This window comes from Oncorhynchus kisutch, linkage group LG14, assembly GCF_002021735.2.
Source record: "Oncorhynchus kisutch isolate 150728-3 linkage group LG14, Okis_V2, whole genome shotgun sequence".
Classification (NCBI taxonomy): domain Eukaryota; kingdom Metazoa; phylum Chordata; class Actinopteri; order Salmoniformes; family Salmonidae; genus Oncorhynchus; species Oncorhynchus kisutch.
In genome coordinates, this window is record NC_034187.2 from 67,156,065 (window position 1) to 67,172,445 (window position 16,381).

The following is a 16,381-nucleotide window of genomic DNA, read 5'->3' on the forward strand; positions in this document are numbered from 1 at the left end:
TGCATTAGCATGTTAGCTGTCTTCCACAGAACAGGAGGGCTTCTTACTGGTAGTTAATGGATTGATTCATGCCAGGCCAGGTATGCACACACTTTGGGTCTATTTATTAGTGCAAATCAGTGCAAGATTTTGCAGCAGAAAACGGTTTACAATTCAAATGAGTTTATATTGGACAAATACAGGTAGGTTTGTCCCATTTTCTTCCGTTTGATTCCTAATGAATACACCGCTGGTGTCTCAGGTCTGAACCAGTCCCTGATAGATCTGTCCAGGCCTGGCGTTGATTAGCTTGGTAAAGACACACAGAACCGACTACCTAATAATAATAATCTCTCTCTTTGTCTCTTCACTTTTTCTCTCCCTCTTCCAGATGGTTCCCTCCCAAAAGAGCCCAAAGGAGACTTGTCCAGTCAGCTACCAGGTAGGATGACACACACACACCAGCATTCTGTGTGTTCCTGTGATCTTCTACCCTCCCTTCCACTTTCTCTCGTTGTGTTTCACTGTTTTGACTGGGATCTTCCATTGATGTCTGTCTGTTGTAGCAGCATGTGTTTAGTGTGTGTGTGTTTTGACTGGGATCTTCCATTGATGTCTGTCTGTTGTAGCAGCATGTGTTTAGTGTGTGTGTGTTTTGACTGGGATCTTCCATTGATGTCTGTCTGTCGTAGCAGCATGTGTTTAGTGTGTGTGTGTTTTGACTGGGATCTTCCATTGATGTCTGTCTGTCGTAGCAGCATGTGTTTTAGTGTGTGTGTGTTTTGACTGGGATCTTCCATTGATGTCTGTCTGTCGTAGCAGCATGTGTTTAGTGTGTGTGTGTTTTGACTGGTATCTGCTGAAGTGTCCCCCTCCCCCCATCTCTCCAGTCTGGTCTAAAACTGATTTTGTTTTACTTCCTTGTTTTTAGGCAGCCTATTGTTCTGAGTCATTCAGCAGTGATGTCACTGGTCTGCCCTATAAAGGGGTTAAAATAAATGTCTTCTAAGATCTAAAGGTTGAAACCAGTCCATCTGGTGGCCTGCTCTCTCTCTCGCTGGTCACACTGGGATAGGGGGAAGGAGGGAGGAGAGGGGGATGGATGGAGAGATAGTGTTACGTAATCCTGGTTGTGACTTTGGTCCCTGACAGACATATGTTTAGTGTGAGGGGCTCGGGTGGGCTGTTCTCATCCTGTGTCTGTCTCTTACTCTACCCTGTTATTAGAAGTCTGGTCGAATGGAGAGAATGTGACGGGGAGAGGTGGCGAGATTCAACTGACATTCTGGGGAAAACGGGATGGTCAGAGGGAGAGAGAAGGAATAGGGGCGAAAGAGAGGGAGTGCGAGGGAAGCAGGGAAAAGAGAGCCTAGGACAGACCGATGGAACGTTTTGAAATCTATTATTAATGCTTGTCACTAGCACAGATGGGCAATTATTATTATTTGTATTTTTTTTGTGTGTGTGTGTGTGTGTGTGTGTGTGTGTGTGTGTGTGTGTGTGTGTGTGTGTGTCAGCTGTACCCACAGTGAGGACATTGTTAAAGTGCTGCAGCTGTGGCTGATCAGCCTGGCCATCAGCCAATAAGATCGCCCCCTCAGTCTCCCGAGCCAATAGGATCACCCCCTCTGTTTCACCGACCAATCAAATCTCCTCCGTGGGGCTGGGAGTTGGGAGAATCGGATGTCAATCAAAGTTACCAAACTAGGCTAATGGGGGGTAGAGTAGCTGGCAAAAAGATCGAGAGAGAGAAAGACACAAAAAGAGAGCGGGAGTGTGAGAGAGTGCATTGTGTCTAGTAAATAATTACTAACAACAATCTGGTTGATGAACTAGTAGAGAGAACAGTGGAGGAAGAGATTGAGAGTGCTTAAGCCCTGAAAAACTGAAAACCATAATGGGGAGAGGGAGAGGGGGAGAGAGAGAGACTCTCTCTAGTGACAATCTTCTCCGTCAGGACGTAGTGGCACCTGCATCTATCTCACACACAGAGATTCACATTCCAGACTCTCTCTCAATTCAAATACTTTATTGGCTTGGAAAGTGTTGGCACACATTGCCAAAGCAAACATATAGACACATATCAAATCAATGATAACGCAGATAGATAATAGTAAAAATGATAATACTCAATGAGTAATAACATTTAGCAGGACAATACAGTAAGAAATAAATTAAGACAATAATGAAATGGTGAGAAAGACCGGTAGAAATGTTTTCGCTCTGGCTGGTCGTTCTACTGGCTGTCCCTGCGGTTGTAGGGAATATGGCACAAATGGGGTTTTTCTCCCAATAGTTATTGGATTTTCTGTTTTTGTTGAATCACTTTTGTATTTGTTTTAAATTTGGGGGAACAACTTGCTCATAAGTCTGTATAGTTTTGTCAGATAGTCTGCCTCGTGTACTGTCTGACAGTACTTCATTATTTTATAGTGTCTTCTAGCCACGGGATGTACTTTGAGGGGGTTTTATTTATTTTTCTCGCCAACATGGGTGGTGGAAATGATTATTTTTGCACAAGTATAAAAAATCAAGAACATATCTTTTTATTTACATGAAGTATTCAGACTCTTTGCTATGAAACTCGAAATTGAGTTCCGGTGTATCCTGTTTCCATTGATCACCCTTTAGATGTTTCTACATCTTGATTGGAGTCCATCTGTGGTAAATTAAATTGATTGGACAGGATTTGGAAAAGCACACACCTGTCTATATACGGTCCCACAGGTGACAATGCATGTTAGAGCAATGAGGTCAAAGGAATTGTCCGTAGAGCTCTGAGACAGGATTGTGTCGAGGCACAGATTTGGGGAAGGGTACCAAAACATTTCTGCAGCATTCAAGGTCCCCAAGAACAAAGTGACCTCCATCATTCTTCAAATGAAGAAGTTTGGAACCACCAAGACTCTTCCTAGTACTGGCCGCCAAGCCAAACTGAGCAATCAGGGGAGAAGGGCCTTCGTCAGGGAGGTCACGAAGAACCCAATGGTCACTCTGACATAGCTCCAGAGCTCCTCTGTAGAGATGGTCGTCCTTCTGGAAGTTTCTCCCATCTCTGCAGCACTCCACCAATCAGGCCTTTTTGTTAGTGGCCAGACATAAGACACTCCTCAGTAAAAGGCACATGACGGCCCACTTGGAGTTTGCCAAAGGGCACCTAAAGGACTCTCATACCATGAGAAACAAGATTCTCTGGTCTGAAGAAACCAAGATTGAACTCTTTGGCCTGAATTCCAAGCGTCATGTCTGGAGGAAACCTGGCACCATCCCTACAGTGAAACGTGGTGGTGGCAGCATCATGCTGTGGGGATGTTTTTCAGCAGCAGGGACTGGGAGACTAGTCAGGATCGAGGGAAAGATGAACGGAGCAAAGTACAGAGAGATCCTTGATGGAAACCTGCTCAAGACCTCAGACTGGGGCAAAGATTCACCTTCCAACAGGACAACAACCCTATGCACACAGCCAAGACAACACAAGAGTTGCTTCAGGACAAGTCTCTGAATGTCCTCGAGTGGCCCAGCCAGAGCCCAGTTTTGAAGCCGATCGAACATCTCTGAAGAGACCTGAAAATAGCTGTGCGGTGACGCTCCCCATCCAATCTGACAGAGCTTGAGAGGATCTGCAAGGGAGAATGGGAGAAACTCACCAAATACAGGTGTGCCATGCTTGTAGCGTCATACCCAAGAAGACTCGAAGCTGTAATCGCTGCCAAAGGAGCTTCAACAAAGTTCTAAGTAAAGTTTCTGAATACTTACGTAAATGTCATATTTCAGTTTAGTATTTTTCATGAATTTGCATAAATATTTTACCTGTTTTTTTCTTTGTCATTAAGGGGTATTGTGTGTAGATTTAGGGGGGTGGGATTATTTAATACATTTTTAGAAGAAGGCTGTAACGTAACAAATTGTGAAAAAAGTCAAGGGGTCTGAATACTTTCCCCGTCATCTGGACCTTTTTTGTAATATAATATTAGTATTTTTTTTAGATTGGCTGTCAGTGCCCAGGTGTAACAGAACTGTTGCTGTAGCTCGTCTTTTGTGGGGGACAGAAGCACCAGATCATCTGCATACAGGAAGCAGTTTATTTCTGTGTTAAAAGTGAGACCAGGGACTGTTGATTGCTCAAGTGTTTTAGCCAATTCATTTATATAGATATTAAATAGACTTGAGCTCAAGTTGTTCCCCTGTTTTACTCCGCACCTGTGGGAAAATACATCTGTATGTTTATCTCCAATTTTGACTGCTCACTTGTTATTTCTGTACATTGATTTGATGACGTCATATGTTTTTACTCCCACACCATTTTGTAATTAGTTTGAATAAAATGCCTTCATGCCAAATTGAATCAAAGCTTTTTGGAAATCTACAAAGCAGGAGAAAATGTTTATTTTAAAAAATATTTAAAAAAAAACATTTTTCAATTAGGGTGTGTAGGGTATTTAATATGGTCTGATGTTTTATAATTAGGTATTAATCCAATTTGATTTCACTGAGTGCAGTAATCTGCTGTTCATGATAGTGCAGAATATTTTCCCCAGGTTACTGTTGAAACAGATGCCATGATTATTGTTTGAATAATTGTCTGTTATCCAAACAGTTCACCTCTCTATTCCCATATCCTCCCTGCTCTACTCTGGAGAATGGGAACCAGTTTATGGGAATACCGGGAATTCCAACACAGGCCTCAGTTGGAAAAGGCCAGTGATGCAATGTATTTAGGCACGCCCTCTATGCTATCTCAAACGTACCATTACCCAAACCAGCCTGACCCATTCTCTCCCTGGGCCCCCATGAGGCCCCTGTAACAGCTGACTTCAGATCAGTTTTCATGAGTTTAATCCGGACCATAACCATTATGAGATTAGCACTTTAACATGCTCTGGATCATCATATCAACATGTTTGAGTGAGAGATGGTATGAAGAGAACTTCTCTGCTCTCCATACCTCCCTCTCCATCTGTCCTGGCAACTGGCATATACTGACTGACACACACGCACACATTTCTCTTCTGTGCATGTTTGTACGTGTTTATAGTGTGTGTGTGTCTGTAAATTGCTTTGTGACTGCAAGGAACTAATGTTCACTTGGTTCCTTGCAGTCCTCCTGGAGCCCCCCTAAATCCGCAGCCTGTGATGTGTCTGTTTGAGTCCAGTCCTACATAAAGAGAAACCGATGACGTAGGCTTTCACATGTAGCAGAGATTGATTTGGTCTTGCCTTATTTTCCTTGAAATGATACATTCTGGCCTTGTTCTGATTTTGACCGTGAACACGACGCCATGTCATCATTCACAGGAAGAAAAACCAACAGATTTGTCAAGTTCATTAACAAGGACACACACTTCGTAACACAGGATTATTTGACCCTTTGTCACTTGCTCATGTAGGATTCAGTAGTTGCCAGACATAGATTGGCTGTAGCTATGGATCCCTTCAATCTATCGTTTGACTTTCTGGCCTGAGTAACTCCTCACCCAAATATCCCCCCCATACTCCCTCTATCCTCTCTCTCTCTCTCCTTCACTGCTGGGGGTGGTCATGTTACTGTCACGAATGCATGGAAGTGGATCTGAAGAGCACTGGATTTGACACTATCTTTTGTGAATGGGGCCTTTTTCGAATATTTGCTAAAAACCTATATGCTACCCAGCCAGCATAGATGTTATCTGCATATGAGAGTCTCTGACCATTATTTTACTGCTGTGTTGTGGTCATGTTCCAGGATTGAGGAGTTTACCATGTCAGTCACCGGCTTCATTAATAAGTGCACCAACGACATCATCCCCACAGTGACCGTACGTACATATCCCAATCAGAAGCCATGGATTACAGGAAACAGCCACACTGAGCTAAAGACTAGAACTGCCGCTTTCAAGGAGCGTGACATTAATCCGGATGCTTATTAGAAATCCTGCTACGACCTCCGACGAACCATAAACAGGAAAAGCTTCAATACAGGACTAAGATTGAATTCTACTACGCCGGCTCTGACGCTCGGCGGATGTGGCCGGGCTTGCAAACTATCACGGATTACAAAGGGTGGGCTGCCCAGTGACGCGAGCCTACCAGACGAGCTAAATGCCTTATATGCTTGCTTTGAGGCAAGCAACACTCAACCATGCATGAAACCACCAGCTGTTCCAGACGACTGTGTGAACACTCTCTTCGTAGCCGATGTGAGTAAGACCTTTTTAAAACAGGTTAACATTCAAAAGGCAGTTTACCAGGACATTTTCAGCCTCTCCCTAACCCAGTCTGTAAAACCTACATGTTTCAAGCAGACCACCGTAGTCCCTGTGTCCAAGAACTCAAAAGTAGCCCGTCTAAATGACTATCGCTCAGTAGCACTCACGTCTGTAGCCATGAAGTGCTTTGAAAGGCTGGTCATGGCTCACATCAACACCATCATCTCAGACACTCTGGACCCACTCAAATTCACATACCGCCCAAACAAATCCACAGATGATGCCATCTCTATTGCACTCCACACTGCCCTTTCCCACCTGGACAAGAGGAACATCTATGCTCACCAACAACAATTAGACAGCCAATAGGGAGGAGGTCAGAGACCTGGCAGTGTGGTGTCAGGACTACAAACTCTGCCTCAATGTCAGCAAGACAAAGGTGCTGATCGTGGACTACAGGAAAAAGAGGGCCAAGCATACCCCCATTCGCATCAACAGGGCTGTCGTGTATCGGGTCGAGAGCTTCAAGTTACTCGGTGTCCACATCAATAAAGATCGATCATGGTCCACACTAGGGCTGTTACGGTGACCGCATTACCACCACACCAGCAGTCACGAGTCATGACGGTAGGTCAAATTCCACATGACTGTTTAGTCACGGTAATTAGGCTTCTCCAAGTTCTGATGCTGCTGCTGGTCATTAGTAGCCTACCAAACTTACTAACTGCCTGGTACTCAGCACTCTATTGTCCCTCTAATCACCCTGACATCAATGCAAATGTAATCGAAAATCTAACACTTCATGAGAGCCCATGAGCTCATGTGGCGCAACATTTCTATAGGCTATGCAATTGTATGAAAAAACAGAGTACTGGCTTCTATTAAAAAGAGGAGGATCCCATCAGCTTTCTATAGGCTAGGCCTACTATATTTATAATTAGCACATTGCTTGTCTTTAAATCAAATCAATCAATCTTTACAACAGGAGTATAGCCTACCTGGCTGGCATGAAAACGAACCACGGGAAAACCGTCCTCCATTCGCTATTTAAGTGCACAGATGACATGTATTGGTCCATTCTAAATCAAAACGCATTTCACAAATATTATTTAGTATATGTACATGCAATATTAAATCAAGAATATTTTGATGGGTGACAATATTAGCCTGTTACTTGTGAATGATAAATGATCACAGTGCGTGCTTTTTTGTTTTTTGTGACCTTTTTCAACTGACAGTAGCACACCTCATGTAGGCCTATATGTTTTGATAAGGTTTGTATCACAACTAAAGTGGCCAAATAACTTAAAATGAAGCACATTAATCTGCTTTACAAAGGGTGTAGAGCCTAACTGGCATACATATGTAGTTTCACCATAACAATTGACATTTTATAATAAAATGATCACATTTGGGTTCCCTTTTGAGAATGGTGTTTTCTGCTAATGGGACATTCACACTTATAGCCTACTACCATGCGCTTATTGCTGCACTTATAATGTGAAGAAATGGCCTAGTATTTTATCAACATTTTAAGATGAATGTTCTGCGTCAGGCTCAGTGGTTGTATTCATTTGGGATCTATCACATCCCACAACTGTCCCAGACTATGTTTGTAATATTTATTTATTGCACAGAATAGAGTAGGTCAACTTTTGTACTATGGGGGATATTAGACTGACATAGGCTTGTGCTTTTGCTGTTCGTTAGACCTACTCATCTTGTTGGCTGACGAAAAGTAAATGTGCACAGTCAATATGCACGTCGGAATTGGATAAGGACGCACGCAGTGGCGTCCCCGATGTGTCTGTCTTCACTTGTAGCCTGTGAGAAAGGGAAGGGAATTATAATTATTATATTCAGCCCAAGGGCACACATATTTTTATGGGGCATTATGGCCACACAAAGGAGAAAAGACTGGTGCATCACCAGTCTCAACAGTGAAGAGGTGACTCCGGGATGCTGGCCTTCTAGGCAGAGTTCCTCTGTCCAGTGTGTGTTCTTTTGCCCATCTTAATCTTTTCTTTTTATTGGCCAGTCTGAGATATGGCTTTTTCTTTGCAACTCTGCCTAGAAGACCAGCATCCCGGGGTCGCCTCTTCACTGTTGACGTTGAGACTGGTGTTTTGTGGGTACTATTTAATGAAGCTGCCAGTTGAGGACTTGTGAGGCATCTGTTTCTCAAACTAGACACTCTAATGTACTTGTCCTCTTGCTCAGTTGTGCACCAGGGCCTCCCACTCCTCTCTATTCTGGTTAGAGCCAGTTTGCGCTGTTCTGTGAAGGGAGTAGTACACAGCGTTGTATGAGATCTTTAGTTTCTTGGCAATTTCTCGCATGGAATAGCCTTCATTTCTCAGAACAAGAATAGACTGACGAGTTTCAGAAGAACGTTCTTTGTTTCTGGCCATTTTGAGCCTGTAATCGAACCCACAAATGTTGATGCTCCAGATACTCAACTAGTCTAAAGAAGGCCAGTTTTATTGCTTCTTTCATCAGGACAACCGTTTTCAGCTGTGCTAACATAATTGCAAAAGGGTTTTCTAATGATCAATTAGCCTTTTTAAAATGATAAACTTGGATTAGCTAACACAATGTGCCATTGGAACATGAGTGATGATAGCTGATAATGGGCCTCTGTACGCCTATGTAGATATTCCATAAAAAATCTGCCTAGTTATTTACAACATTAACAATGTCTACACTGTATTTCTGATCAATTTGTTGTTATTTTAATTGACAAAAAATGGCTTTTCTTTCAAAAACAAGGACATTTCTAAGTGACCCCAAACATTTGAACGGTAGTGTACCTATCTACCTCAACTCGGTACTGGTACCTGTATATACACTGACTGTACAAAACATTAGGGGCACCTTCCGAACAGCCTCATTTCGTCGGGTTTTGAAAGCGTTCCACAGGGATGCTGGCCCATGTACTCCAATTCTTCCCACCTGTGTCAAGTTGGCTGGATGTCCTTTGGGTGGTGGACCATTCTTGATACACATAGGTAACTGTTAAGCGTGAAAAACCCAGTATTGCTGCAGTTCTTGACACAAACTGGTGCGCCTACTACTCTGTTCAAAGGCATTTACATGTTTTTGTCACCCTCCTGAATGGCACAAATATACAATCCATGTCTCAAGGCTTCAAAATATATTTTTTTAACTTTATCTTCCACTTCATCTACACTGATTTGAAATGGATTTAACAAGTGACATCTAAGGAATCATATCTTTCACCTGGCTTCATCTGTCATCGATAGAGCAGATGTTCTTAATGTTTTGTATAGCGTTAGTAATTTTATATTTTTTATTACGTGTTATTACTTTTAAAATTATTTCTCCTTTTTTTCTCAGCATTTTTAAGGGCCTGTAAGTAAGCATTTCACTGTTTGTCGTCACATGCTTCGTTAACAGGTGTAAAGTAAAAATTTATTTGAATTCTCTCTAAGCCACACACACACACACACACACACACCGACACAGGACACCAGCTCACACAGGAGGAGCTGCTAGCTTCTTAGTTTCACATACATTGGCCTAGCTTAGCACCACTCCTCAAAAGCAATTGTTTTTTTTGTTGCCCAAAAAATATCTCTTAGCCTTGGTTAGCTTAATTTCGATAGCATAGGGTAATGGGGCTAATTCTTGTCTTTCACAATGTAATTAGCCTCTGTTTTGGCGTAGCTTAGCTGGGGGTGTGTTAGCAGAGGAGCTAGTTCCACATGCTGCCTGGCCGGTTGGAGTGACAGACTTTGTAAAACTGGGAATAAAACATGCAGATGTGTTGGAGGAGGATAACGTCCATACTGGGGACCCTTTTCACGTGTGGCTTTACACACCGACAGGCTCCGCCCTCATCCAGCTGACGGGTATGCCAAACGTTTAGGGTGGATCATCTAAAATGGCAACCGGTTCCTTTATTTATGGTGTACCACGTGGTGCTCCGACCAAAGGAAATAATGGCCATTTCAGATTCTGCCTTTTGATCAGTGGAGAACGGGGCGGCAGGGTAGCCTAGTGGTTAGAGCGTTGGACTAGTAACCGGAAGGTTGCAAGTTCAAACCCCCGAACAGGCAGTTACCCCACTGTTCCTAGGCCGTCATTGAAAATAGGAATTTGTTCTTAACTGACTTGCCTGGTTAAATATATATATATAAATATAAGCTAAAATATATATTTTTTTAAGTATCTTTATAGAGTATCTAGATGCACTATTCCACTCTCCCCTCTGGTTTGAATGGTAAAGTAATGGTTAAAGACAGCTATGTATTTTTGAAGAGTGAGGGCGGGAAAGCGAGAGAGAGCAGAGAGAAAAAACAGAAAGTGGCCCATCCCTCCACCCGTGTCCGTTTGCTGTGGTCGAGTCAGGGTGACATCATCGTCTGCAGCAGCATTGCAGGGTTTTTACTTTCCTTTCTTCCTCTCTCTTTTTCTTGTTCACTCGTTTTTTGTTGTTGTTGCTCGTCCATCCTGGCTGTCACTTCTCAGCTGCTTTCATAAATCCTCAACTCTCCTCTCTCTCCTTTCTTTGTGGCCTTGTGTGTATCAGATATCTGTGTGTAGTTGCAGCTGTAAGTCTATGGATTCTGGCCTGTCTAGCTGCTCCCATAAGTGTAAAGATGTCTGTGAAAAAACACATCCTACTGTGTGTGTGTGTGTGTGTGTGTGTGTGTGTGTGAGAGAGCTGTATTTAAAAAGCAATTAGCAATCTGTCACACAGACACACACACACACACAGACAGACAGACAGACAGACAGACACACACGCACAGACACTCTCACTCCTCTCCCTCCCCCTGACTGAGTATGGTTGTGGGAGTGTGGAAAGTGTTCCAGAAGCTCACCACAGGGGCAGTTGAATATAGAGGAGCTCAGGTCATAACACACCACAAGTAACACTGGAATTATTATGGAATACAGAGCAGGGCCAAGGAACACACACACTACTTCTTCCTACAGGCAGACTACTAGGAGCCTGTCTGAGTCTGGTCACTACTCTCCCATCTGACGTGGATGTGTGGTTATATAATTGAATAAAGAGGAGGGCTATTGCTATGAGGAGCTATACAGTATTAGTTTAGTGAATTTACAGAGCACTACAAGGCTTCCACTACCCACTTACACACTTTCACCTACTGTAAAGACAAACCTTAACGTCCATCACCATTCTACACCCGGCACAGCCAGAAGAGGGCTGGCCACCCCTCAGAGCCTGGTTCCTCTCTAGGTTTATCCCTAGATTCCTGCCTTTCTAGGGAGTTTTTCCTAGCTACCGTGCTTCTACATCTGCATTGCTTGCTGTTTGGGGTTTTAGGCTGGGTTTCTGGATAGCACTTTGACATCTGCTGATGTAAAAAGGGCTTTATAAATACATTTGATTCAAGTCCATGGTAACCAACTGAGATAAAACCTAGGTATTTGGCTATTGCGCGAACCACCTCTTCTCTCTTAGGTGTGTGGACTTTGCAATACAATTTGTATTTATGTATATAATCTCATTGTACCCCCTCTGGGAAGTTGAGAGAAAGATGAAAATGAGAGTAAACTATAGATCATTATTTTCTTGTCACCTCAGATATTGGAGGATTACTATAGCAATACATACTCCCACAATGCCTTTGGGAAGGGAAACATGCCATGCCCCCAGATGTCTGTGTGTGTGTGTGTGTGTGTGTGTGTGTGTGTGGTGTGTGTGTGTGTGTGTGCGACGTTCCCCCAAGCTCTAAATGTATGGTCCATGAATAACAGCACGATAGAAAGATGTGTGTGTGTGTGTGTGTGTGCTCACCTACTCCTCTGTGAGGCGCTGTAACATTGCAGAAAGAGAATAATGTCACTCTCTCTCGCTCTCCAGTTCAAAAGGCTTTATTGGCATGGGAAACATGTTTACATTGCCAAAGAAAGTGCAATAGATGCAACAAAAATTAAATGAACAATCAGAAATTAGCAGCAAACATAACACTTCAAATGTTATATTACTGGCTATGTTAATTAACAATGTGCAAATAGTTAAAGTACGAAGGGGAAAATAAATAGACAGATCAATATAGTTTGCATTTACAATGGTGTTGCCCTTTTCTTGTGGGAACAGGTCACAAATCTTGCTGCTGTGATGGCACACTGGTATTTCACCCAATAGATATGAGTTTATCAAAATGTGTAATTGTTTTCAAATTCTTTGTGGATCTGTTTAATCTGAGGGAAATATGTCTCTCTAATATGGCCATACATTTGGCAGGAGGTTAGGAAGTGCAGCTCAGTTTCCACCTCATTTTGTAGGTAGTGGGCACATAGCCTGTCTTCTCTTGAGAGCCAGGTCTGCCACTGAGTCTGTACATATACAACGCTTTCCTTGGTCAGGTATTCAACCCCTGTGTACTCTCTGTTTATGGTCAAATAGCATTCCAGTTGGCCTAGTTTTTTTTATTAGTTCTTTCCAATGTGTCAAGTAATTAATGAACTTTTAGTTTTCTCATGATTTGGTTGGGTGTTGCTGTACTGGGGCTTTGTCACGTTCTGACCTTTATTTCCTTTGTTTTGTCTTTATGGTCAGGGCATGAGTTGGGGTGGGCAGTCTGTTTTTCTATGTTGGTTTTTGTGTTCGGCCTAGTATGGTTCTCAATCAGAGGCAGGTGTTAGTTGTCTCTGATTGAGAATCATACTTAGGTAGCCCGGGTTTCACTGTTGGTTTGTGGGTGTTTGTTTCCGTGTGAGTGTTTGTCGCCACACGGTACTGTTTGGGTTTTCATCACATCGTTTATTGTTTTGTATTTCAGTGTTCAGTTCGTTTTTAATAAATGGTCATGAACACTTACCACGCTGCATCTTGGTCCGATCCTTACTCCTCTTCAGACAAAGAGGAAATCTGCCGTTACAGGCTCTGTGTGTCTGCTTGTGTTTTGTGAACTCTTCTCTAGGTTCATCTCTCTGTAGGCAGGAGCATGGACAAAAAACTAAAAACCTACCGGGCCCCTAACATAGAAATCAGAATGTTTCAGATTAAAATAAGGTACTGAACAATGTGTGTTAGTACATTTAATAACTATAAGCTTCTGCTGCTCTATACTACAATTGAGCAGATTCTAGTTTCCACCTTCATGCATTTTTGGTACCTAATGTTAACAAAAGCTGCTGTGTCATGAGATTTGTAAGATGCTTTATTATAAATAACTACGCAATTGGTGACTTATTTTGTAATGTATTGTAGTCAGTTTTAATGAAGAAATGACCAATGATCCATGTTTCAGATTAAATCATGTATTACTAATTCTTATAAACGAGGCTAACCCTCTTCCCCCTTTTGCATACGACTTTCTAGCAAAGTCTTTAAATTCAAGAAAACGTCAATTATTTCCCATTCACCTGTTCCCTGAACTTTATCTTCGTGTACATATCTCACCAATAATACATTTAGCTCAGTATGGGAAATGTCTGGAGTTGCATCACATATAACCGAGTAATTGATTGCGTCTTCTCTTTCATGAAGTATTGTTTTCAAAACCCTTGGACCACATATTCCTATGAAGTCGTTTTGGCTCTCAGGGCTGAGGTAATGAGTCAGTCGTGCTCCTTTCCTTTTGTCCCTGACTTTCTGTAAGTGCTGATGTAATAGCGGGTCATAATTTGACAACAGTTCCAGTAAGCCTAGGTAATGACCATTATGTACATCATCAAGACGGAGTGATTTCCCCCAGAATGGCAGATTCCTAGATGCTAAGTACAGTGTCACATCCACAATCCTTTCTAGAAGTCTCTGTTTTTATACATTTCTGACTGGGTTTGTTTCTGCAGCTGACTGTCTATACCTGTAGCTGACTGTCTATACCTGTAGCTGACTGTCTATACCTGTAGCTGACTGTCTATACCTGTAGCTGACTGTCTATACCTGTAGCTGACTGTCTATACCTGTAGCTGACTGTCTATACCTGTAGCTGACTGTCTATACCTGTAGCTGACTGTCTATACCTGCAGCTGACTGTCTATACCTGTAGCTGACTGTCTATACCTGTAGCTGACTGTCTATACCTGTAGCTGACTGTCTATACCTGTAGCTGACTGTCTATACCTGTAGCTGACTGTCTATACCTGTAGCTGACTGTCTATACCTGCAGCTGACTGTCTATACCTGTAGCTGTTGTTACGGTTTGCTGCAGATTTTTCCAGTAACAGTTCTTGTAAGACACCATCCTCATTCTCTGGTAGTTTGTCATACATTCTCCGCCATTTCACTGATTTTATCTTATAGCCATCCTTATTTTATAGCCATCCTTATCTTATAGCCATTCTTATCTTATAGCCATCCTTATCTTATAGCCATCCTTATCTTATAGCCATTCTTATCTTATAGCCATTCTTATCTTATAGCCATTCTTATCTTATAGCCATTCTTATCTTATAGCCATCCTTATCTTATAGCCATTCTTATCTTATAGCCATTCTTATCTTATAGCCATCCTTATCTTATAGCCATCCCAGAGAACTGGGTGATGGTTTACTTTGCCCTTGAGGGAAAAAACACATGGAATGCAATATAATGCCTTTACACTCTTACTATAAATAAAACAGTCTCTCTGCAATCTCTCTTCAGTTTTCTGACTTACTATACGTAAATAATTGGGGAATGGCTCGCCTTCTGAGTCTAAGGGCATGATTTTATACAGTTCTGTCTCCTCACACACCTGTTGGCTAGTCTGTGAACAATAGCTTCTCTTTCATGGTCTTGTACTTTCTCTGGCCACAGTGCTGGATCATCTAAAACCTCATCTTCCTCACTTAGAATCTGCCCATACTCTTCATTTCCCTTATTACATGCTTCTTCAATCTCTTCTGTCAGTCCTTCACTGGTACTGCTGCTACTCCTTTAACTCCTCTTCCTCCTCCCTGCTCTCCTCTGCATCACTCTGACAGCTTTCTGCTGACATTCTGCCAACCTGGGCTCTCTAGGCACTAGGAAGTGAGTACACAAAGGGAATGTTAGGTTTAATGTTCGCTCCTACAAAGGTTACCATACTAAACATCTACTACTGAAATAAAAAACGTTTTAACAGTATACATATCAAATAGAATTAAGTGTGTCTAAGTCATCATGTGCCAAACTTGACCATTTTAAAAATGGTCTAGTTATGCTGCTGCTGCTACAAAACTGCCTCACCTCCAAGGTCCGCTGTTTCAGCTTCATGTAGGGGATACACATTGGGATCTTTGTCTACAGCAGTAGTAGTAGTCGCATCTACAGTATGGATAGGTAGGCTACACGTTAGGTTTTAATTTTAGTCTAGCTAGCTAACAAATCACACATATAATAGCTAATTAGCTAGCCATAGCTGGTAGTGAGTCCACGGTAGGCAGCTACCTGTAGCTAGCAGACTATCAAGCTAGCTATATTGGCTAGCTTAGGTGACTCAGTTCGGCAGGCCGTCTGTACTGACTTGCCACTCAAATCGTTCTCCTCGTTTTTTTTCTGGGAAAATCCGTAGTGAGTAATTTTTTTCTCCAGAATTTTGCTTTATCTGTCTCTGTTTCCTTTCTTAGTGGTTATCTCTCGTGAACGGTCAGATCAGCGGTATTTCTTTTCTCCTCATGGAGAATGGACCAATGTGCATTATGGGGGGGTGTGCATTATGGGGGGGTACAAACGGGATGGTTGGTTAGAGATGCCTGATCTGATCATGGTTATACGTTTTAATTTATCACAGATTTCTTTTGTCTAACATTTTTAAAATGGTAAACATACTTTTCTAAACATTTAGGGGCCCCTACCATGCTAGGGCCCCATGAATCATTCATGTTTTCCACCCCTTAACAATGCCCTTGTCTGTAGGTGATGGCTTTGTTATGGAAGGTTTGGGAATTTCTTCCTTTTAGGTGGTTTTAGAATTTAACAGGTATTTTCTGGATTTTGATAATTAGCAGGTATCGTCCTAAAAGCGGCTGCATGGTCCGGATTGATGGTCTGCATTGGCCGTGCAGCATTTACTGTGATGCGGCTTCCGGGCATTCATACTTTTTAGCGCTTCACGGATCAGCGCAGAGCTGTTGTGAAGGAAGTTGTCAAGGAAGTGAGTTTGGGTTGGTACAGGACCCCCCCACCTACTGTCAACCAATCATGTCAATGCGGAGCTATACGGAGCCCTCCACATTGTTACACAATTTGGGAGGCACACGACGCTCAAGCTCAATTTGGCCTCTGCAAGCCTCCGAGGGTTCCGCAATTG

The 16,381-nt window shown here is 42.5% G+C and overlaps 1 protein-coding gene across 7 annotated transcripts in view; it reads left to right on the plus strand.

Moving 5' to 3' along the window:
* Positions 1-16,381, plus strand: part of LOC109903459 (triple functional domain protein) — a 130,194-nt gene that overhangs the window by 12,474 nt on the left and 101,339 nt on the right. For all 7 annotated transcript variants that reach the window (XM_031788802.1, XM_031788797.1, XM_031788798.1 and 4 more), the window contains one exon: positions 371-421. In XM_031788802.1, the coding sequence (XP_031644662.1) occupies positions 371-421 (51 nt within the window). The remainder of the gene's footprint in view (positions 1-370; positions 422-16,381) is intronic.